Source organism: Falco rusticolus, chromosome 3 (genome assembly GCF_015220075.1).
Source record: "Falco rusticolus isolate bFalRus1 chromosome 3, bFalRus1.pri, whole genome shotgun sequence".
In the NCBI taxonomy this organism is placed as follows: Eukaryota; Metazoa; Chordata; class Aves; order Falconiformes; family Falconidae; genus Falco; species Falco rusticolus.
In genome coordinates, this window is record NC_051189.1 from 83,685,375 (window position 1) to 83,710,682 (window position 25,308).

A 25,308-nucleotide genomic window follows, 5' to 3' on the forward strand; every position below is an offset into this window, starting at 1 on the left:
CACTGCATATGTATTTCATTATACTATAAACATCTCATTGTCATATACTAATTAAATAATATACTATAAAACAAATACTAAGTAAATAAATAAAATTCATATAAACTGAGTTCACTACTACAGTCATAATTCAAGTTCTTTGATTTCAATCCCAATGTCAAAACCCTTTAAAAAAAAAAAAAAAAACAAACCAGCAGCAACCAACCAACAAAACACCCACAAACAAAACACAGAAGCCTCACAAGTATTTCCCACGCACACACACCAACCAAAGTTTATAATTCCAGGACCTTCTTCGCCACCTTGGAGATTTAGACTGTTCTTCCTCACACGCAGGTAACTGACACCATGACACAGTTACCCCATAGCAAGACAACATGTTTAAGTACACACACACACACGCGCAACAATAAAAAAAATAAAAAACTCACAAGATTCATTCTTGAAAAGCAACAAAATCATCACAGGTGGCTATCAATATTGGGAAATGGACCAGAAGGTAGATACAAAATATTACCTATTAATCAACACTACCAAGAGTAGACTGCCAGCATAAAGGGATGTAACACTAGAAATTCATGATGAAGAGAGAACTATCACTCACTATTACTAATAAATCTATCTCTGTGTAACAAAATCGATACAACTTACCCTAAATATAATTCCTCGAGTAATAAAACTCCAGTGGTACACTATACAAGACACATCAAGGTTTTGAAAAGAGAAACTTTAAAACACAGGAATGAAGGTTTAATGAAAGATTTCTAGGTGTTCAGAAACCAAAAGCTATTCACTCACTAGACTGTGATACCTGGATTTTATAAAAGTTTTCTGTAGTTTTTACTGCAATCGTAAGAAGTGATCTTTATTTCTTAAGTAAGGGATCTGCAGAAGAACAAACTAGAAATATCAGTCCCTTTCCCCCTCCTCTTTAAAACATGAACAGATGCTCTCTTGCTCTTCACAACATGGTCAAGACATTTGAAATTAATAAAGTTTAATTAGCACAACTGAGAAGCCTAAATTAAGTTTCAGATGTGCCAGTCAAATAAATCGTCATAGCTGCAGAAGAGACATGCTTACTCTTAAATTACAAACCCAAGTATCACCACACTTAAGGCTGTTGAAAACCACAGTGTTCTACATAGCTGTCCAAGCCTATACTGTACTAATGCATGGAAGAGCTTACGCCTCATTAGGCTAGTTGTTTATATTATTATTAACACACTAAGTGGCACATATCATTTTCAGTATTTGGATATTCAGGTATTGACAAGTACTGAAATACTTACTAAGTCTGTATTGATTGTAGAGTCAGGTTTAGGAACAAATTCTAAAGTTACCACGAAAGGAAAGCATGATACAGAGTAATGCTCATACTAAGGTGCAGAAGTGCTTACACCAGTATCTGAACAGAATGGCATCATTTTAAGGCTACCTCACCATACTAGTTGAGTTATTTTAGAAAGTCATCACAAGCATTTATTACAATAAAAGTAAATTGACAATAAGCTCAATTTCCTATGTTACTCAGGCTTAACTGGTTTGTGTGTTACATCATATGCACATCATGAAGAAATTCATCTCTGTAGCTTAGCACACAACCATAGCAGAGACAAAACTAACTCCAGCTTCAGCATATTTTGTTACCAGCTACACTTCTTCAGTTTTCCTTCTAAAAACCCCCACTCTTACTACATTCATTATGCAATAAGTCAATTAAACAAAATTTGGAAGACATTTATTACCATTAAAATTCTAAAACATTTCAAAACAAATCGACAAACAAACAAAAGATCAAAATAGGGCATCATCAAAAGCATACTTCCAGTACCTTTTACTCTATATTAGCAAGGATTCTATTTAAGCTGAACTCTCCCCTATACTCTTAAGAAGTGGATAGAAGCAAAATCCTAGAAACAACCAGAAAAGGCAATCAAATGCTATAACTTGCCTTCTGGTGCTAGCTTTGAGGAATATTTTAGAGAGCAAGATGGAATTCTGATAGTTTAGGAATTTCAGATGGAGAAAGGACCAAGTCCTTAGGTCTGCACATAAGATTTTGTTCGCAATTTTAAATTCTGTAAGATTCTTACATTCAAGCATCATGAAATGAAAAAACAATTAATCCAGGGTTTACTGCACCTATAAACATATGATTCTCTTGGAATTATCCCAGAACCAGTGGTAATATAAGTAATGCCATCAGTAATGTAACCAGTGGTATTACCTGGTATTACCACTGATGATTTAGTGTAGAAATAAATGAGCTTCAAGTATATTTTTCAAAAGGAAGGACAGAATACACAATCAGTACACTAAACAATGGTGAGCAACTGAGAACAATTTAAATAATCTGAAATGCATTAGTTCAGTAATTAATTAATTAGTAAGGCCAGAAAACACTATCATTTGATCTAATATCCACAGTAGAATAGTTTACCAATCTGACTACTCATGTATTTTAAATACATATATACATAGCATTCAATAAATATACTACTACTGGCATTTGATAGCTTTATTTCCATGGTGAACTACAACCAGTATTAAACATCTAAACGCATTCTAAAATCAATGTGTTTAATATCAGCCACCAACTCCAACTCTCATTGTTTTATTTGCTACAAAATTAAAAAGCCCTCCCACCAGAAATCACTTCCCTGTGAGGTACTGGCGGACTGCAATCAATTTACTGGTAAAAGAAGATAACTTAAGCTTCTTTATCATCTTCTGCAGGTGTTTTTTCTAGATCGTGATTCACTCTAAGGCCTTTCTCAATACACTTGCAGCACCTCAGCTGATTGCACTGAAGGGTAAGGACCCTTAATTTTTTTGGGTGGGTTTTTTTTTTTTTTTTTTGAGGATCATTCAACTAACTTTTAGTCCAATGCATACGATATGATATTTGGGGGGATAGATTCATCCCTCCTCCCTTTTTCTTAATCCCCAAGTTTTGCTCTTTTGTACAAATGACATCAGATTTTCTCTGCACTCTCATGATTAGCTTCATAAATAAAACTACCTTATTTTTTTAGCAAAACCAATTGATTCCATCAGTTCCATCCATTAGTCTTCTCATTCTAACAAGCCTATATTTTATAGGGACAACCTTTTCTCTTTAACTAGCCTTCTCCCACCATTTTCATGATGTGTCCTCAACACTATTCAAAATGGTCATCTCCAGTTAAGAATATATCCTGATATTTTTTTAAGAGAAGTTTTTTTCAGGTGCTTTATTTTGCAATGTTCTTAAAGTCCACTTTAGATATGTCATGTAATTAATCTATATTATTATTATATAAGTACAATTTCTGTAGACTAAATACTGATCTTTATGATAAACCACTATAAATGCCCTGTTAATACATACAAATTATGAAATACATTAGGAGTTTATATAATTTGGGCCAAATCCCACTGGTTTTACTCATGTAAATAGTCCCACTGATGTCAACGGAGTTTTGAGAGTAAATACGAACAGGATTTGACTATGTTGACCAGACTACAAAGATTTACCAGACCTTGAGAGGTGGAAGAAATGCTCCTAGGTCATATACAAACTCCCCAAACAATTTTATCTTATAACTGAAGCTTCCAAATACCAACAAAACCCTCAAGAACCTTCGTCCCTGACTGTTATCTGTGTTGATGACTCTTATTTTGACATACCATCTTATTTTTGAAGATATACTTCACTAATATCTATAACCACTTTAAGGTTGTGCACAAGGCTGTCATTAAGAAGAATTCCTAGGAATATTCTGAACTAAAATATATCCAGGTATTTTTGGCACACCTATACAGAGAGAGATAATAGACAAAGCAAATTTTGTGTCTCTAACAAGGTGCACCAGGAGCAATTACTAGCCTACTGCTTCTTCTAGTGTCCTGTTCACCACTAGTTGTGGCTAATTGGCAGTGATGTTGCTCAATATATAGTCCAGCTGGCAATATTTTGTCATGTTCTGCATGTTTAGCTGCTATTAAGCAGTGTTTCTTAAAAAACATCTGGTCTAGTTTTTCTTAAACTGCAGTTACATGTCAAGAAGTCAATTAGGAATGACTATTTAGAGAACCTGTTCCTGGAGCTTCAACCCTGTACCTGTCTTGACTACTGAACACTTCCCCTCCCCCTCTGTTGTGTTTTCGTTTTGGGGTTTTTTTCTTCCTTTAAACGTAGTGTGCGCCTGAAGCTTGCTGGGGCTTTTGAAAACCTAGCAACAGTGAAGGGCACAAAGTTGGGCACGATTAAGAGTTACAAAGGAATGTGAAAATCTCTTAATTTGTAGACATCTGGACCTTGCTGTTATAGGAAGCCTTGGTGAAAACAACTATTTATCTTAGTGTATGCTCTGTGTGGCTTTAGAAACATCATGTATTCTTTGTGTTTGGGCAAATTATGAATAAAGATTAAGTATGTTTAAAAAAAAAAACAAAACACATCCAAAACCAGTCCTGTCAATCACACAGTGCCTAGTATCAAAAAAAAAAAACCCCTACAAAAAAAGACATCATCACAGAGTAGAAAGACTTCAAAACCAAAATTAAAGGAGCAAGCATTTTAAGGCATCTAAATTACTGAAAGCACTAAGAGCTTTCAGGAGCTGAACTCTGACCTGCACTTCTGAAGTTGGTAGCACAGGACCCAACAGCTTCTTTAAACAAAACCAGGTTTTGGCACCCTCTAGAGGTTTTGCTCCCACAAAGAAACAACTCGGAAGACAGATAATTATAATTATCATAAAACTTGGGAGAGCTTACAACCCAGAACTCAAGCCCGTAACCAGTGCAGACTGGTACAAAAAGGCTTATGCAAGAATGCAAAAATAATACATTAGAGGATCAGTTCTGGTTCATTCTGTGTGATCAGACTGTTCACCTCATTCAATTAGTCTAGGACTTCAGGATCTGTGGGAACAAAAACTGGAAGAACACATAACAATTAATACTCCTCTGTCAAAAGACAGGGAATCTAGTTTCCACCACATAACTTTGGAGCTTTATAAAATTTAATATGTCACTTAGTTTATGAGATATTAAACTTAACCTGAAGACAGCTAGCAAAATATTAGATCAACTATCTATGCAACACATTGTAAAACAATATTCCAAACTTTTAGTGTCACACATATTATTTTCTTTATGAAGTGGGATTTAAATTTTATTCATGTTCTCTGAATAAAAGCAGTATTAATTATTGAATTTTCCATCATTTGCCCAGCTACTTCCCACCAAACCCTGTCCACATAAAATAGGAAGGGAAAAGAACTTTCTATTACAAAACTACCTTTCTGACTTTTTGATCGAATCCGTGTCAGATGCAACTTCCTATATTACGAGATGTGGAACTACCTGTTCAGATCTCAGTAGGTCTTGCTTTCCAGATCCAAGACAAATGTGCTCAAACATTAATCATTAATTTTCCACCGTCACCCTGTAAGTCTGAGAATATAGTGTTTCAAGCAGTCGTGCAGATTTACACCACTTCCTCAAAACAAAGTAGAAAAGAATAGCTCATTTTAGATGCTTCATTATGAAAGAAGAAAAAAATAAAAAAAACGTTATACAATCTGAATATTAAAGAGGCATTTCCCATTATCAGTGATAACACAGAAATGTAAATTTCAACTGTGAGATGTTTATTTTTAGGATAGTTTGAAATTGCAAGCCATTAATCCACAGCTTTCCAACTCAGAGACCCTTAGAATTTTGCTGCAAACATCTCTCCTGGGCTCTGTTGAGAAAGTAAATTAAAAAATTAAAAAAAAAAAACCCAAGGATCAGGGTGTCCAGGGTATCCCAGGAGCAACTGTAAAAAGGGAGCACACTGCATATACTTCTCCAGTTCCACTATCAAGTAATTTGAGGCACACACATCACTTTATTCAAAGTAGACTCCCATGTCAGTGACTGGTGAAATTAAATGAAGGCCAATCGCTAGCAAAATCCTACAGCATCTGCTTTGGAGGAAACTGTAATGAGACTCTTGAAATACCCTGATGATGGCTCCTCAGGGATCCAGCTCTAGCTACTGTGAATTTTTCATTTCAGGAGACTAGTTCTTCAATGTAGAAGAGTTGGTCTCGGGCCAGGCGGAATGGTGCTACACAGACACCCTTACTGCAGGCATATGGGCCCTACTAGAAACCATGAAAAGCTCTGAGCTCCTTTAAGTCCTGTTATGTCTGAGTTTTCAGGCAGCATCAGAACATTCATTTGCCATCTGCCTGCCAAGAAACTTCTCCTGCAAGTTGGACAAGCCGCAGTAACCAACGCAACTGACATCCTTGGGATGATCACCACATCCAACGTTCAATCTGAAGACCACACACAGACTGCCATTTGCAGAGAGACCAGCTTGTCAGCGGGAACACATCAGGCCCATACCCAAGACTCTTCCCTGGTCCCAGACAGCTACCCTTCCCAGTTTAAACCTCTGTTCCTCATTTGATATTAAGTAACAAACTTAAAACATACCATAGCCCACTAATACCTGAACTTCTTTGAAACAACGCAGATGCCGAGCAGAAGTCAAAGAACAGCTGCAAATTCTCTAGAAATGCAGCAGACCTGTGCACAGCTCTCCTGATGTGGCCTTATCGGTGCTGCACAGAAGGGAGGAGTCGCTTCCCTCCACCTCATGGTGACGTTTTCCTTAATGCAGTCCAGGAAGCCGCTGGGTCTTCCCTGCCATGAGAGCACACTGCTGGCTCATGCTCAACTTGTCCACCAGGAACCCCAGATCCTTCTCTTCAAAGCTGCTTTCCAGCCAGGTGGCCCCAGCATGTACCGGCGCAAGAGGTTATTCCAACCCAGCTGCAGGACTTGGCATTTTGCCTTTCAGCTTCACAAGGTTCCTGTCAGCTCTTTTCTCCTGTTAACCTGTTAACATGGGTCTGAATAGCAGCACAATCCTCTGGGAAACCAGCCATTCCTCAGTTTTGTATCATCTGCGAACTTGCTGAGTGTAGCTCTGTCCCACCACCCAGAACATGAACAAGGATGTTAAACACTACAGGTCACAGCAGTGACCCCTGAGCTACACTGTCAGTGCCTGGCCTCCTGGACTTCATGCTGCTGACCACAGGCCTCTGAGCCTAGCAGTTCAGCAGATTTCAGCCCACGTCACTGTCCATTTATCCAATCCATACTTCAAGAGCTTGTCTACGAGTATGTTATGGGAGACTACCAAAATTCTCCCAACAGGTCATAATGACACTCACTGCTCTCCCTTCATCCACCATAGTCACTCATTGTAGAAGGCTATCGGGCTGGTAAAGTCTGTCTTAGCCTTCATAAATCAATACCGACTACTCCCAATCACCTTCCTCTCCTTCATATGTTTGGAAATTATTTCCAGGAGAACTTGCTCCACCCACCTTCCCAGGGTGTGGCCTGTAGTTCCTTCTTGAAGGCAGGAATGACATTTGCTTTCCAGCAGTCCTCAGGAACCTCCCCGGACTGCCATGACCTTCCAAAGATAATTATTAGAGACTTTAAATCTCCTACAACTAGTACAACAGTACAATTTTTAATGCAGCTGACGGGCAGATGCCATGGTGAAGTGGATCAGTACAAACTCCTCCGCTCTCCAGTGAGGGAACATACCACTGCCTACCAGGTAATGCTGAAGCCGCAGCCCGCAGATCGTTAGCATTTGATCAGATACATTCTTGCATCTGTAACAGAGTCCACACAGGAAGAGAAGGAAAAGCCCTACTGGAACCATCCAGAGACAGCCTGGTTGTCACAGACCCGTGATGAGATCCACAGAATTTCCCGTTACCGTGGCCAGAGAGTGAGCTCTGGTTCTCCCTCACTCAGAGCAGCCTGTACCCTGACTCAGCAAAGAGCCATGTCCAAAACAAGCAGCTAGTGGCTAAGATTACAGGTGATGAAGCCTCTTAGAGCAAAGCTCATGAGAGCAGGAGACTGGCTGTGATGTCAGGGAAGGGTGCTCAACTGTGCAACACTGCTGGAAGAAGAAAAACAATAAAATAAAAAAAACTATTCAAAGTCTAACCATCCTCTGAGCACAAAAAAAAATATCTCTACCATGGATACAGGAGATAATGTACTCTGCCATATCCACACATACCAGTAAACAAACTTATCTCCTAGAAACTATGGCTTTTAAACGGAATTTTCCCTTCAGATTGTATCTGTAGGAAATACCATTGTCATTCACCTTGTATTTACTCTTTTGAGGTGGAAATGGTTTGTTAACTCCACAAGACTTGCTGATTGTAATCTGACAACCTAGAGGAACAATGGATAAGAAAAATAAAGATATGCTTTGAGCAGCTCCTAGAATGGAAATGTACAAAAACCTAAGGAGTAATTGCCTTGCGTACATGCATTTAGGATAGTGATATTTTGAATAATTAGAGGGCAGATATTCTAAAATTCACTGTACATTTCAATAGAACATATTTGATATCAATGCTGACTACAAGTATATAAATGGATCACAGTTGTGAAAATTTCATTTCTCCAATAATTAAAAAGTTTGCTGAGCAAAGATAATTTATTATCTTAACTGAAATATCAGCAGCTAAAAAAGCTACAACTAATGTCTCATGGAATTTTTTAAGTTTAACAGATTTTATTTTTCAAATTAATATTGCATTAAATGTAATTTTGATTGTGTATTATATTACTAACTGTAAATTATCCCAGAACAATAAATACAATCCATAACATGCCTCAAAACATCATTATACATTCTTGCCACTGAAGTCATTAATTGTATTTCTTCAGATATTTCACTGCATTTTAAACACATGAAGTGATAAATGCAACTTCTACCTAATTTAAAAAGTGTAAAGAAAAGTCTATGGCTACCTTCTGATCCACTGAGACAAAGCTTAGGGTGCTCAGCCACCTTGGCCCCTTCCCCTTTTGTTTCTTTTGTGTTTCGTTTGCTTTACAAAATGAGTGTCAAGAAAAATTATGTCAGAAAAGGTAACTTTGGAGAAATCATCATAAAAGCTCAGAGATATTTTTAGGACAAACAAAAATTAGAGTAGTATTCAATGTTTTGTGAAAGTGAGATAAAATTGCTGATTGTCCAAATATTCTAGGGCTTACCTATGCTAATTATTTTGCTGAAATAATCTTGAACTACTTCAACATCAATTTGACCCCTATTTGAAGACAACCTATGTAAATTGTAAATACAAACATTTGTCCCTCATATTCCTGCTCTGAGACTGTTCACTTCTTACTTGAAACCAAAAATAAAAAAAAAAAAGGATTAGAAAGAAATTTTATATATATTTAAAAAATGAAATAAAGAAAAACAAGGCTTGAACACAAACTGCCTGTCCAGTTCTCTCTCCTAGTACATGATGAAACAATAGCAACAGAGACTTGCTTACAAATAAGTTTAATACCATTCCTAATACACTCTGTGTTAATACAGTAGTATTAATGCTGTAGTAAGGGACTAGCAGCAGAATACTCACTGGTACTTTGTATAGCTTCATTATTCTTGCAAAAGCAAGTTCTGGTTTCGTTCTTTAAATGTCTCATGAAGAAGGGACCTAGTACAGTTTACCCTTCCCCCCAACCAAATGACTCCCTTCTTACTTATTTTCATTTTTTTGAAGAAGGGACAAAAGCTCAGAAATTACATTTTCTGTTTTGGAAAAAAGCCTCTTGCATAACCTAAAACATGTTGTTACCTGCTTGGGAGAATGTCATATGAAGACAAAGAAAAGTTAGTTTTATGCCACCTGTGCACGGACAGCAACATAACAGGAGACAAGTATTTGCTTAAGCAATATGGAAAGGGCTACACCATATAGGAGACAGGGTACATAAGCAACTAGTATCCTATTTTCATGCTTGTACCTGACCTGTTTTCAACCTCTCTAGGCATATTTTCCCTCAGCAGTTGTGTTAGCCAGGTTTTTGAACTTTTCAGCACAAGGACCACCTGTGAGTATGTTTTGGACAGCACAGGTTCAACAGGGTTGTGATCTAAGTCCAGTTGTCAAAACACTGATTTAGTACAAAGTGAAGAGCCACCATTAAGTTTGATTGCTTAGATGATTGATAAATTAACATTACAGTCTGCTACTCCATCTGCACTCTTGCATATGGCCTTTCATACATGGTACAGTTAATGAATCTACAGCCCACAATTTTCTAAACACACCCTGTGAGGGAGCTGGTTATACGGCACTACACAGGCAGAGTGCTGAAGCATAATCCTGACCGTGGTTCTTGTGTTTGTTATGGCTTGTAAAAGGTCACAGATTAATTCAGAGGTGTTGAGCTCACTCCGTATTTCAAGGTGGGAAATACTGGGATATTTACTACTAGCTTCAAGGTCCTGTCTTAACTTATGTCTGAGGTCCAGTTTTGTAACAAAATTAGCCTACTGAAATTCAGTATCAGTCAGTGAATACACTTCCACTCAAACACGGAGAAGTTTGGTGTCATATAAGGAGAACAATAAGAAAGTCTGAAACAAAAGCTTCAAACAGGACAACTGAAGGAGTTTCCTGGGGCTTCCACCAGAAGCTAGCCCGCATCTAGTGCTAGCAGCTACAGCCCCTTGACAACCCGTTTTTGCTCCATAAAACTATTTCAGCCGTAAAGTAGTATCATAAACTGCAGAGAGATGCAATATATAATGCATGCACACTTGTCAACAAATGACAGAACTCACATCCTGTCAGAGAGCAGGAGAGATCCCAGATATTTAAAATATTTTTTTTTTAAAAAAAGAAAAAAGGCAGCAACAGAAATCATGAGGCCACGGAAACTTCCATTATATTCTATTTAAGCCATTAATGACCATTTCAAGACAACTGAACAAAAAAGTTTACAAAAGAGGAAGCCTGACTAACAGAAGTAAATAATTAAGGGAGAGGCAGTACTGCTTTTTATGTCTCTTACCTTTTGGCTAATATTTGAATGTCATATTTAGGAATTATTAAAAACTCCACATGTATCTTCAAACTTCAAAAGTTTTGGATATATAAATGCTCAGACCTTAAATTGCAAGTCTCTTTCTATTCTTCTCTTCTACACATACATGAAAAAGGTGAAGATTAAAACATCAGAAACATTACACAATGTTCTATAAATTCATTCAGCAAGGTAAGTCACCTTTTTGAAACAGTTCTGAAATGATTCATGTGCAAAAAAGAAAAAGCTTTGTGCTAGCCTTCCTTTCTTCAACTGCTCCTGTGAAATGCAGATGTATAGCTGTGCTTCAGAAATACACTTTATATCTAAAACCTGGTATTGTGAAATAAATCACAAGTCTCTAACCCTTTCACATAAACTACTATAAGTTCCACATTGAAGGGAATGGAATACAAAACTAGAATTATTTTAGCTATCCTCAAACTCCGTTGAGGGAGTAGAGGATTTATCGCAGTTATGTTGCCTCCTTTAGCTGATCCAAAACCAAACATACATCTCAACTCACACCATTCCAATAGGCAAGGTTCCTGATGAATTACACAGGCAAGCTGAGGTGCTGTAGCTACCACTTATTGCTGAGTTTGATTTCCCTTTTGAATTGGAGCAGCCAGTGAAAGCCCATACCACACTTCCATGTAGACATTTCTACCTTTAAATATGTTTCCCCAACTTAATACAGACCCTGAAGCATGTCCCTCTCTCCTATACCATCTGCTTTAGCAGTTGTACCGTAACTCTCCTCAAAGTACTGCAGTCTTCTTGTTTCACTGTAAGAAAACAGGTATTTTTGCTCTGGAAAAAAGAACTTCATCTACATTGAGTTTCAGGTGGCTACCATACCTCCTAGCAAGAAGGGGGGAAAATTCCAGAGTTCAAATTATCCCTTTGTCATTTTACAACTCTTACTCAAGTAACAATATACTACATACTAATATGTGCATTCTACAAACTTACAGAAGAATGGGTATTTCTAATTGTGTTCCTAGTATTCAACGCCTGCACTTCTACACTCAGATGAACAGAAACAGTTGAACGTAAAGTCCAATAGCTTCTTTCAGACCTGAAGACTAGGTCACATCATTAAAATGTCAAACTCATTAACCCTATTTTCAGTGTTAACACCAAAATAGTTTCTTTATAGGGTGACAGCATCCTCATGTGTACAACACATCTACCAGCCCATGGTTTTGCTAGACAGGTAAGTAAGCATGAGCGAAGAGTGGAATCAAAAAAGCACAAATTAGTATCACCTTGAGTGTGCACAGGGGAGGAAATCTGGCACCTACTTCTCCGGACACAAACAGCTCAAGACACTATATATAGTAAGGATTCACCTGGAACCTTATAGTCCACTGTGTAGGACTAATTAATTTCAGAAAATGGATCAACAAGTAAAACAGAAATACTTTTAACTCTGTAACCTCAACAGCAATCACTTTCCCTTCCCATTCTTCCTCTGATTTCAACCTTAAGGACTGCTTCACTTTTCCACTTGCCCCATTCCTCCCGGCCAACTCAGCTTTTTCATACCAACCACTTGTTCTCTTTTGTTAAGCAAAAATATGACTATATTGCATAGCTACAAATTAGACACTCCTAAATAAAACCACATGACAAAAAAACCCTTCATTTCTGGCCACCTGCCAATACTACCTAGTTATTAAATCCAAAGTAGAACCAAAAGACCATATTTAAATAAAGACTTACTAGAAAAAGTATTTGAAAAACATGCATACTTAAATGTTATGATGAGAATATTAAGCCCTTCAAAAATCAGGGGTCCTTACTTCTTTATTACAGTCCTGGTATTTTACTGCAGGCATGGCCAATACTTATAAGTGAATTTAAAACTAGCGGAAGGGGGAGAAATAATTGCTTCACTCTCAAGAACACATATTTCCATAAGCTTAATTACTTGGTTTAGCGGTCAACATGACTGTCTACAGAGCAGTACCATTTATTGACAAGTATACCACAGTATCAGGTAAACAAATGCTATACTTGCTGAACTATACTGTTGTACAGGTCAGGAAGGATGTGTCTCTAAGATCAGTGAGCTAAGAAAACTAGCATTCTGATTTTTTCCTTCTCTTTCCTTCTACTCCATCATTTTTTCCCCCACCAGGAACTCATATATTGATCAAATCTGGAAAATAATTATTTAATGTAGTATGGCAAAACTTAGAGACTTAAAGTATAAAAATCATAAACTACTACTGAGATGATTAATCCTACCTGCCTTACAATAACACTGTAATACCTGTAGTTTTCTTTAAAAGAAAAAAAAACAAACCCAAACAACAATAAAGAACAACCAAAAAAACCCACAGCTGTATTATGACAATCATTAGACCGCAGAATTTTTGAAGAGTCAAGTAAAAGAAGGTTAAATTGAGAGAAAAAATTCTTTTATTATTTTTTATGGGGTTTAGATGTACTAAGGTATATCACATAAAGCACAGGTCTCCTGTTGAATCACCTGGATTTCTGTTAACAAATTCAAGAAGAGTATAATTGGGTTTTGCCTGGGGGAAAATACGAAATTACATTGCTTTTGAGATTAATATACAAGTTAGGTAACACACATGCAAGAGAGGAATTTTAACATTTGACACAGGTGCAACTAATTCCATACTGCTTACAGCATACGAGTTGAATATATTCACACATGCATTTCTTCAACAGGTTCAAACTGTGTTTTGCTTATTGTATCTTTGCAAGATGTTCTGTTACAACAGATACACATTTGTAAATAAAACACTCCTGAAAATGTATTTCTAAAAGTATTTTACTTCATCATTATACTGGCTCAACTACCTACGTTAAATGACTGAAGTAGCATCTTTCCTATTCACAGACAATACAGCAATTGTGCCTTCCAGCCTGTCTCCACCTTCCTCCCCCATCCTTTCTGTGGTTTGGTATCAACAGTTTCACAGATCTCTTTCTCTGCTTTGAACACTAGATACACAGTAAAAAAACAACAACAACAATAACAAAACAAACCCAGAAACCAACCAAAAAGCAAAAGCAATTTATATTGCAGGGTCTTTGGCTCCTTGACAAACATCGTTGCTCCAAGTCTGTTCTGTCAACAGATCACCAGCAATCTGTCATTCGGGGACCTGAAATATTGTCATCACCACTGATCAAAAGCCAAGTAGCTCCTTGCTGGATATTTTTCGAGGGGAGACCATGCTGAGAGAGTCTCAGACAGAGCGATCCATCAGCAATGTCAGCCTGAGGACTCCAGTGGGCAGAGCAATGCTGTAGAGGAAACCCCCACTCCCCCCTTGCCAGCCAGTTCTTGTTTGAGTAAACATATATATAGGGATTTCACATACAAACAGAAAAATCAAGTTCTTTGAATTGACCTTGCCCAGCAGGCTTCCCAGTGAAATGGCACCAGCACGTTCAAGAGGTCAGACAGAGATGCCACATCTCAAAAATGCAAGATGTCCCAAAGTCCTAAAAGTAGGTCAAGTTTATGTGACACTCAGCTGGTATTATTATCGCATGTTCCTCAAATCCTCATGTTGCACTTGCTAAAAATAATAATAATAAAAAAATATTTTGAAAATCAAACTAAATTGCTTTACTTAATCTAACTGTTCAAAGTTTTACCTATTCCAAGCTAAACTGAAGGCATAAAACATGATCAAACTCTAGAGTTTTGTTTTTACCACTCAAAAGCAGATGCCTTCTCTGCTCAGTTTGAGTCTTTTTATACTAATACACATGAAATAGAGAAAATATTTATTACTTGCTACCAAAAATTCACATCTCTTCAAACAGACCGGGAACAACAACAACAAAAAAAACCAGCAAGACCTATACATGCATGTACCTCCCAGACTTAGATACCAAAATTAAGAATTACAAAGCTGATTAATCTTGGCTGCTTTTTAATTAAAGGTATTTGCAGAGAGGGAACATTTAAGACAATTGATCAAAACTCAACCTCAAAAAGGCAAAGAGATGTAAAGTTTTACACCATACCTTTGCATTCCATCCACATAAAATAAATGCTGCACAGACCTACACTACATAAGATGGCACAGAATATAAGGAAATGTTTGTTCCTTTCTGAAATGAGGAGTATTATCCATCCTTGGAGTGCTCATTATGACAGTCAGCATTGAGAATTAAGCATGTGGGATCCCAGTGGAAACACTCAGAGGCTAACAAACTTCCCTAATTTGACCAGAAATGTGTGCTTTGGAATTGTTGTTATTGAAAAAAACCATGTAATGACACATATTAAAAAGACCTATTTACCTGAAAGTATTAAAAAAGTGTTTAACAGAATAGTGCATTAGGCTTCCCAGATACACTATGGCTTCAGTTCAATGCTCCCATTTATATGAAAAATTTTATTTATATGAAAATTTGTATCATCAATCTGTTTCTAATGCCAGTTCTTAAAACTTGCAATTCTAAATTCACTCTTTGATTAGACATTAATTAAGCTCAACCTGTCCATCCTTCTTCAGAGAGATTAAAGTCAGACTCGCTCAAGACCCTTGAGGCTTTGCGCAATAAAAATTTATTTGTTCTTGGTAAAGACAATAGAAGTCAGAAGTGGAAGGAAAGTAAGTGCAATAAGCTTGTCAGAAACACTTTCAACGAAAAATACATACTTGTGAACCTAAAAAATATTTAAGGGGCCATATTTACACAGGAGAAAAAGAGGACATGATGCTGCATACCTCATGTGCATTCAACTATTAGATGCTGCATGTCTTCAGTAAAATAAAAGCATGTGCAGTAGTTAATCCTTACTGAGGTCTATGCCAGATGATGAACATTATTTTTCCCAGAATGAACTTCACCTTCTGAAAACCACATAGACACAGCTGAAAGGCATCTGGGAATCCCCAAGCAGGACTTCCAACCCTATTACTCAAAATCCTTCTGTTGGGCATTAATGCCATTAATGTGGCTCAATGACAGAAATCAAGAAAGCAGAAGCCAACGGTCTTCTGCTGTTTTAACTGTACTGATAATTTTGAGAATGCATTAGGCCTTCTGTATTATTGACATTTACAAAGAAGAGATGTACTATCATACTTGCAAGTTTTCTCCTCTACCACCCAATAACATACGCTAGCACCAGAGTGGAAACCCGCATATAAAAATCACATTATTCTTGTAACTCAAGCTTCAAAACCATCTGCAATAAAAATAGCATGAAATATGCAATTCATCAATTACTGTCAACCTCCTTCATTAAAGCACAAACTTTTAAAAAATATCCAAAGCTTTTCTGTTCTATGCACTACATTTCCAAGCACACTAGGTCAGATAAGGTTAGGCACTGAACTGAAGGTTCAGGTTACCATCTTATATGATGATCAAGGATACAGGAACATCATCAGAAATATTCATAGTGTCAAATATGACTAATAATTTTGCAAAAAATTGACAACATACTCATAGACTGACCTCGATTTTGATTTGTAAGAATTCACAAGATGATGCTAAATACTGTGTGGATAATCTACACCCCTCAGGAGCCCAGCTCCCACTGCCTGTGAGACCTAAGCTTCTAGATCGCACAGAACACCACTTTCAGAAGCATCACACCATTCAGCAATGAGATGATGCCACTAGGTGTGTTCAAAAGCTGTCCTGAAGCTGAGTAGTTACTCAAGAAATATAAGTGAGAAAGAGGGGGCGTTAAAAATGCCTTCAGGTATCTGCTTATTTAAAGAACAAGACAACAAGGTTTGCCCTGGCAGGCTTTCCATGTCTAACCCTGAGCCATTTCCACTGCTGAAAATCCTTAAGCTGTTGTTTCCTTAGATAAATATTCTCTGACCTAGCTTTCTGCCTTCTCACTCTGCTTTTCACTGAGTATGAGCACTCCATATCCCATGCCATGCCACTTTTCATGCCAAAAATGAGTGTGAAAAGGCTTTTTGCCTTCCCATATGCCAGACAGGTAAAGCAACAGTCAACATCTTGGCAAGAAGAAAGATTATTTTTAAACAAGCAAATTTGACTGGGACAACAACAGCCTGCTTTCAAAGAAACACGATTAAGACCCAGCCAAGTACAACATTAGGAGAAAACACCATAATGTCAGGACTTGATATGACCCATGTAATAGTGTATGTCATCTTCAGAGAAGTTAAGACTCTTCCCTCAGATAAATCTAAAATAATGTAAATATTTTTAAAAACAAGCAAACACACAGAGCACCTGTAAATCAGCTAGCCTACCAGAAATACACACTCCTGAGTTTCAGTATTTTGGTGGAAAACTATGAACAAGAACCATAGGGTTCATGTGCTGTTTTCAACATCCAGTGCATATTTCCTTGCTTTTTGGATATCCAGCTTCAAAACTTGTAGTACTCTCTTGGGAAGCAGGAATTAAAATACAATAAATTCTTTGAAATTCATTGTCTGGAGTCTTGAGTCACCCCTGAGACTCCTGCCAGTCACCCTTCCAAACTGCTTGCTGGTTGTCACGGAAGGGATATACCTTTACAGCATGCACATGACAGGTTTCAGTAATCCCAGTGGTCCTAAGAGGCACAGCAATTTTCTATCACCACACTGAAACTTATTTCTAATTATTTCCCCAAACATCTTAGTAATTTAAAATAATCTCATATAAATGAATATATTAAGACTAAAGTCTCATCCAGTGGGTTTAAAACTATTAAGAACCCCATCAGAATCCCTATTTACACTACCTGCCTAATTTCGTTTGGCTCCCTTCAAAAATTCAGCCTTAAGTAGTATTTTTGTGTTACTTAGTTGAACAATAATTGACTGTGTTAGGGCAAAAGAATGCACCTATCAGTGAAAAAAAAAAAAAAAAAGAGTAAGTTTATGTTACACTAAACAGACAAATGGAAGTATGGAAGTGTTACTGTCAGTTTCCAAGAGTAGTTTTCCTGACCAAAAGGAAATTGCTGTAGTGTGAATATTTTGGGGAGATTAAGAAATCAATTACAAACTTGGCAAGGAAAAAAAATGGAGCGGAGGGATTGAAGAAAAGGTAGAAGAAATGGGGAAAACGCAAAATCTTCTAGAGAACCTTTTATGAGAAGCCCCATTCACTCTCAGATGTTCTTGATTTTGGATGTTACTACTTAGACTGCATATTTGTGGCTTCTCAAAACATATGACAACAAGTGAAAAATAATGGTTTGTTATACAGCAGAACTATTTGGGCTAATGCAATAAACCACAATAAATTGTAAAATCAAACATGGTTATTTTATATACGCATTAAAAAAAAGTTACAAACTTTCTGGTAGGTCTGAGAAGTACAAAGTTTTAAAGTTTCATTAGAAGCCTGTTTTTTCCCAGAACTTCAATGTAATAGGCAGTGGCTAAAAGGACAAGATAATGCATACTTTTCCCGTGCTTTATGTCTCCTGAAGTTACTGCTTATTACTACAACTGAATTTTGTAAAGATTGAGAGCCAGTAGGATGCACCAGAAGTTAGCATGCCAAGGGCCATTTAAACAAATATTAAATACTTGCTCTCATAGATAACAAGATGTTTTTCCATTCCTTAATTTTACACTAAACTGGCTACTAACACAAGAAAAAAAAAACCCCCAAAAAATATTAACACGGCTATCAGCTTACATACAAAGATACCATCTTTCCTTTTTAATTTTGTTGAACTTAAATTTTGCCTAGCATACTGGACAGGTGAGATACATGCCAGAGAATCTGGCCAAGAGATCTGATTTTACAACCTACTCATGACACCAAGTCAACACATCCCAAAGGGATAGAAGAAATTTTTTCACTGTGTCATGCACTTTCAGACCTATTTCCAAGTGAGCCCAGATAGGAAGAGCCACTAGTCAAACCGTTGGGTGGTTCTGCATTGCATGAGCAGAGGATTGCATCGCTCTCCTGAATGGAGACTTCCTACTGACATAAGAGAAATAACTTCTACTATCATGCCCCCATCTAAAAAACAAACCAAACAAAAAAAAAAACAAACCAAAAAAAAACCCCACACAAATAATGTTTTTGCAGGTGTAATGGCTTCTGTCAAGAATAAACTATCAATCTCTGATTTAAAAGCAAATGCGTTTAAGTCCCAGTTGAATCCATTTAAAAAATAAACACATCATATTTAAAAATGTTGCCTCCATTAAAGTTTGTTTACTTGTACGTTATTAATAATTAGACTACTAAATTTAATATTGTGCAGTTAAATAAGCATCCAAAACTCATCCTGCAGTAAGACCTTACTGAGACCTTCAAAGGGGAGAACCAATCAATTTCATTTTTGTCAGACCTCAGCTGTAACTTGAAATATCAAACTCTTCATGACTTACAAGCGCAATCAATAAGCATCAAAACCACAGATCCTTATTTAAGTGAAGAGTACTGTAATAATGTATTTTCCTTATCTTGCTGATACTCCTGGAAACAGTTGCTTCTAGGAATTGTTGAAATATATGTTTGAAATCCTAAAAAAGACATACTGGAATTTCCACAAGCGATAGGCTCTAAAAATCGTATCACACTGAACCATGAAATAGAAAATGTATCTGAAGTTTAGTGCAAAATTTAACACTCATGAGTTCTGCTGATTCTGTTATCTGCTCCATCTGCGTGCCAACCTAGAGCCCTACCTAAAAAGGTATTTCTTAAAACCTTAAAATAAGCTGCTCCAGCACTTTCTTTGTAGTGTAAGTTGATTTTACATGTCTTGAGAAACAAATACGTAACACCGAACCACAGCCATTAAACTGATACAATCCATCAGCAAAGGTAAATTATACTAATCCGAATTATGCAAACACCTTTTTTTTTTTTTTAGTTGCTACTATTTCTATGTTGTGCAGCTGTCTGTCGGAGTTCATTATATGAGAATGAAATTCATCTAGTAGCATTACTCGGGGGAAAAAATCACGGCACAAGTCACAAGCTTGCGTCACTAATGAGCTATTTATTATTTTTAACATCCTTTAAGGTACCTAGCAAACAGAACTTGAGCACCGTAGCTGGAGTTCCCTCCCAAAAGCATCTTTCTTGCAATCCACAAAAAGTCATGCAACTGGAATTCACAAATAAATACTTTGCTTCCTACCAGCAGCTTTGAGGGGCATTTCAATCAGTACATACACGCAGCACAGCCCGCTACTCCTTTTATTCCCCCCCCAAGCCTCTCTTATGTAACAGACTGCAAAAACCATCTCTTAACAACGTGATCAAGATGTGATCTCCTGTTTCGGTACTACAACATTCAACATAATCACATTCAACACAATCCCGAGCCATTAATCAACTTCTTACTAATGAGGATGATCTACCGCAAGTTCCCTGCAGTTCTGCTGGATGCAGACTGATAGTCAAGGCTCCCAAAGGGTCAAGTCATTCACAGGCTGACAAGAGACAGCTTCACCAACTTGGCTCACAATTAGTCTTACAAGGGTATTTGATCATTGCAGAATGCCTGAGTTTTGCTTATATATCACAGCCTTCCTAGGTGGTCTGGGTTTTGAGTGGGGGCACGTCTCCAGATAACCTGTGTAAAGGTAAATAGGCTCACAAAACCCCTAAAGCCGCTTGCACCTCCAAGGCCCACAAAAGCAGGGCATGCAGCAGCTTGTTCTGGAGACCTGCACCTATACAACCCCCTCACGCCATGTCATTTATACACCCACCAACTAACTGGGCTGTCTGAAAAATACCAACCCACCCTACATGAGTTAGATAATTCATTTTTTAAGGGCAGGATGAATACATCCTTAAACACAGGATGAGAAGGATACTTTCCCCTCTCCTGATTTTGCAGAAGCCCACAACAGACTTACATAAACTCCCCATAATTCCGGGTAGTCCTCTCGCCATCTCAAGGTACCTAAGCCTTGACGTACCATATGGAGAGGTTTGCTACGAACCACTGCTCAGGCCAACTCACTGTTTTCACTTTACATACAGACTACCGATACAGAGTGTGAAAATGAACCTCTAACAGGAAGTTTTCCACTTTATCTTGTTTTTGCCAACAAAAAGGCATACATGTTTTAAGGGGCACAAATACCAGTTACCGCAGCCAATAAAGTTAACAGCTAGGTGTTTAATGCAGAGGCCTACTCGTTTCTAAATATTTTCTGCAAGTTTTGGATATTTTTATATAATGCATAGGGTTAATTATGACACCTTGAATCCGAACAAAGCACACCCTGCCACTTAAAGTATGAGAAAGAAAATGTCTGTGTAGAAGATGCTGTATTCCAGTTTTTCACGTATTCATACCTCCAATCCCTCCAGGGGAAATTTAACATGGTTTCTAAAATGATCTCTCTTCAGGGTTTTTATATTTTTCCCCACGATCCCCTGCCAGATGAATCTGTGTATTACATGTACCGCCGGCGCTGCTGCACCTCCTCTGTGGCGACTTGATTCAGCTGAAGCTATGCTTTGACCGATCGATGCAAGCACATTACACACCAGAATAAGAGTAAGGTAAGGGTAAAGGAAGGAAAAGCATCTTTCCTTTCAGCCATTAAATATAGATCAACGAAACATCACAGTGCACAGCGCGGCTCCCCTCCCCACCCCCCTCCGCCCGCTCCTCGAGCGCAGGATTTCGCAGACGGCGGCTTCAAAGGAAGACACCCCCCGGCCGCGCACACATACACACGCACACACATGCACACACACACGCCGCAGCAGCCGCCGCTCGGAACCGCCCCAGGGCCCGGGTCACCGCACCGGCACCTCCCGCGGACTGCGCGCAGGGCCGGGCGCTGCCCCCGCCCGCGGGCCCCCGCGCTCCCTCTTCTTCCTCCACCGCCTCCTCCTCCTACCCGGCCCATGACTTCACTGCTGTAACGAGTACACCCGTGCAGGGCGGCGGGAGACACGGTGCCGCGGATGCCCTACATAAGCAACGACTAACGTAGAAAGAAAAGAGGAAAGAGACGCGGGGGGGGCGGGGGCGCGCGAGGAAGAAACAAGGGAAAATAACGCGCTCCGCTACCTCGCTCCGCCGAAGGCACAACCGCAGCTCCCAGCAGCCCAGCCCAGCCCCGCTGCCTCACCGAGGGGAGCAGCGCAGGAGCCCGCACCAAGAAGAAATATCACGCAAGCAGGAAGGAGGGGGCGGGGGGGGGGGGGGGGGGGGGAACCTGGCACCATTACGGTGCCTGTCGTACTCACCGATCGGCGCCGATTCAGGCTGCTTTCTCCCAAACATGTACCAAAACCCAACAGCAAATCCTCAGTCCACTAGGCAAGGATGTACAGAGAGGGGAGGGGGGGGGCGACCGACGGCCCCGGGCTTCACCGCAAGGTCCTGACCTTGCCCAGCTGCAGCATCTTCGGCTTGCCCCCCCCCCGGGCGTGCGTGTGCGCCCGTGTGTCCCCGTGTCCGTGCGAGCGCGCCGATCCGGGCCGAAGGGGCTCCGCCGCAGGACAGCTGCCCGCTGGCTGCCGGGGCGAGGCGGGCTCGGCATCCACCGCCCCGCCGCTCGGGCGAGGTGCGGGGCCGCTGCGGCGGCGGCAGCGGCTGGGGCAGGCTGCGCGGCGGCGCCGTAGCGCAGCGCGCCTGGCGGGCGCACCGGCCGCGGGATGTGGCCGAAGGAGACACAGCCGCCGCCGCCGCCGCAGCATCTGCCGCTGCCGCGCTCCCTCCCGCCCTGCCTCCCTCCCTCCCTCCCCGCCTGCCTCCGCCCCTCCCTCCCCGTCCCCTCCCCAGCAGGAGCCCGCCCGCCGCGGCCGAGCAGCCGGCGCTGGGGGAAGGGGGGCGGGCAGCCCCCCTCCCGCTGAGGCGCCGCCGCCTGCGCCGGGCGGGGCCGGGCCGGGCCCCCAGTCCTCGCTCCGAGCGGAGCCGCGGCCTCGCCGCAGAGGGGCGCGTCCCCGTGTCCCCGCGGCCCGGAGCTCCCCGCGGCCGGGGGGGCCCGGCTCGCCGGGGAAGGGGGCGGCAGGGCGGCGGGCCGCGGGCGCAGGTGTGGGGCGCTGCCCGGGGCGTAGCGGGGAGCGGCCCCTCGGCGGTGACAGCGGCTCCCGCCGCCTGGGGCTGGGGGACCGAAACTTCAGGTGTGCCAGCCAGAGCGGGAAAAGCAACAGGGAAGCAAGAGCTTGTTCCCCTGCTCGTTTCTGCCTTGGTTCTCGCTCCCCACCTTTGGGGAAGCCAGGTGGAAAACGTACCGTGTTTTCAGAAGTCTTCTTGCGAGCGGAGGGGCTAAGGAATGTGGAAGTCATGTTTGCTGCTGTGCACGCTTAACCCTTTACGGAGGAAACTTGTGTAAAATGCAATTACAGCACTCACCTGAAAGTTGTCATTCCATCGGTCCCTTTAAGTTGCTGGCGGAGTTCTGGTATCTGCGGAAAAACACCGAATTTTTGTTTGTTTGTTTTATTTTGGTTGGGGTTTTCTGTTGCCCGGGGTGATTACTGCTAGTTCACGCTCGCAGCGACCTGGGTACCACCGTAGCAGGCAGGATCAGCCCTCAGGGCAACGCCTACAGCCCGTTATTTGCCCGCCTGAGCCCCCGGCCCCGGCACCTGCTCGGCGGGGAGCGAAGCCGCGGCCTCTCCGGGGGCGCGTGGCGGCCGGCGGCTCCCGCGGGGACGGGCGCGGGGCTTCGGTGCCGCCATCCCGCCGGGCAGCCCCGCCGCCTCGCTCCGCCTCGCCGCCCCGCCGCCGCGCAGCGGGCTTTGAGCACGGCGCCGGCGCTCGCCCAGCGGCGGGGAGCGCGGGGCAGCTGTACCTGCCGCCCGAGGGCGCGGCGTGGGGAGCGGCGCGGCCGGCCCAGCCGCCGGGCTGCAGAGCGACTCGCGGCTGCCACCTGTCGCTTGGCGTTCTCGCAGCTTCCCCGAACGCTCCTGGAAGCGGGAGGTTCGCCTCGCCGGGGGCTGGGGAGGTCACCCCGCTTCCCTTCATAGCATTGCTCGCGCTGTGTCCGGCGCCAGGAACACTTGTCTTCTGCCCGTGGTGTCTTTCTTGTTTTGTTTTGTTTCTGTTTTATTTCACCATATGACTTGTTTTCATTTTACCTTTGCCCTTTACCCGGGGAATGATTAACAGCAGCGTTTTCTGCGCACTGCCTTGAGGCCAGCTCATTTATCAGCTATCTGTAGGCTCACAATAAGCGTGCTTGTGTTTGTCTACTTAGAGATGCACCATAGGAACAGAAGAGAAAATTAGTATTCAGGGGAGCCTACTTAAGCAATTCAAGAAGCTGTAACAGTAAATAGTTGAACAAACCTGTAGTAATTAAGATTTTGTCCATCTGAATCTTCTCCTCATCTAATGAAAGAGGAGAAGCTGATTCCTCTGTCTTTGTCCAAACTCATAACTGCAGGACTGGGTCTGCCCTGACCATCTGAAGCTGGAAAAATCAGCAGCTGGAAGTATTAAAACTGCCTGCACGGTAGCATAGCTCACAGTTTGATGATTAGGACCCTATCCTGGGAAGCAGACTGGTCTTCCAGTCTGAAACTCCTAATCTGACATGTAACTCGGCTCTCGTGTATCTTGACAGATGTTCTTATTTCCGAAGTATTGCAGAGTAAGGAGAGACCCACCAACAGCTGCCCTTTCAGAGGGAGAGAGAAAAGAAAAAAGCAGCTCATCACCTGCATCTGGAGGAAGAACATAATGTCTGTTAAGCGAGAGACATGGGCTTGTGATTCCCAGCCTGAGAAAGGCATCTAATCCTGAACTGAAAGTGGTGTATTATCCAGTAGATACCTAGAGTCACTATCTTACTGTTAAACCTCAAGATGTACTTGATGATAAAATTACTGGGAGTCACAGCATCTTAGATCCACCACAGCATCATGTGATCCACCTTCTGCAGCCCAACCTCTTCTTCAGAGCTGAAAGGTCTTTCTGTCAATAAAGGGAGAGGAGACAGAAGGGCTAGAAACAGGCTGTGTCCCGGGCGTGCCCTCCTTCATTCCCCTTGAAATATAGCCGTGTAATACGGGCATTTCACGGCCCTGAGAACTGTACACGTCTGGCCTAACTGGAGGATGAGCAGAGTGTGCTAGTGAAGGATGCACCTAAGATGCCCGATTCTCCCCACACTGTAAAGGTTACCAAACTACCTATGCCACTGTGTAAGTACTAGTCTGGAAGCTGCTGGCCTTGAAGTTAAATATAGAAGAAATAGAGGTGTATAGCAACGTGAATCCTCTGTAGGGCAAGTAAGGGCTGGAGACAGAAGGGGTTTGGAGGAATCAGGGAGGTGTCTGAAGCCATCTGTTTTTCTCTCACAAGATTTTTGCTTTTTCCCATCACTGTCTTGTGTGACAGGGCATTCATCTTAAGACATCGAAGGTTTCACAGAGCTACTCCTTCTCCTACTGTTTATCTCCCCTGATTCTCCCTGCATCACCTTTTCAATGTTCCCTGATGCCAGG

At 41.1% G+C, this 25,308-nt stretch overlaps 1 protein-coding gene across 7 annotated transcripts in view; it reads right to left on the minus strand.

Annotated features, from left to right (window-relative positions):
* CTNND2 (catenin delta 2) overlaps window positions 1-22,563 on the minus strand; it is a 679,250-nt gene extending 656,687 nt beyond the window's left edge. For 5 of the 7 annotated variants that reach the window (XM_037380649.1, XM_037380646.1, XM_037380644.1 and 2 more), the window contains exon 1: window positions 22,099-22,563. In XM_037380649.1, the coding sequence (XP_037236546.1) occupies window positions 22,099-22,135 (37 nt within the window). In that variant the 5' untranslated portion in view covers window positions 22,136-22,563. The remainder of the gene's footprint in view (window positions 1-22,098) is intronic. The other 2 variants (XM_037380650.1, XM_037380652.1) reach the window with 2 other exon arrangements.
* Between the last annotated feature and the right edge of the window lie 2,745 nt (window positions 22,564-25,308).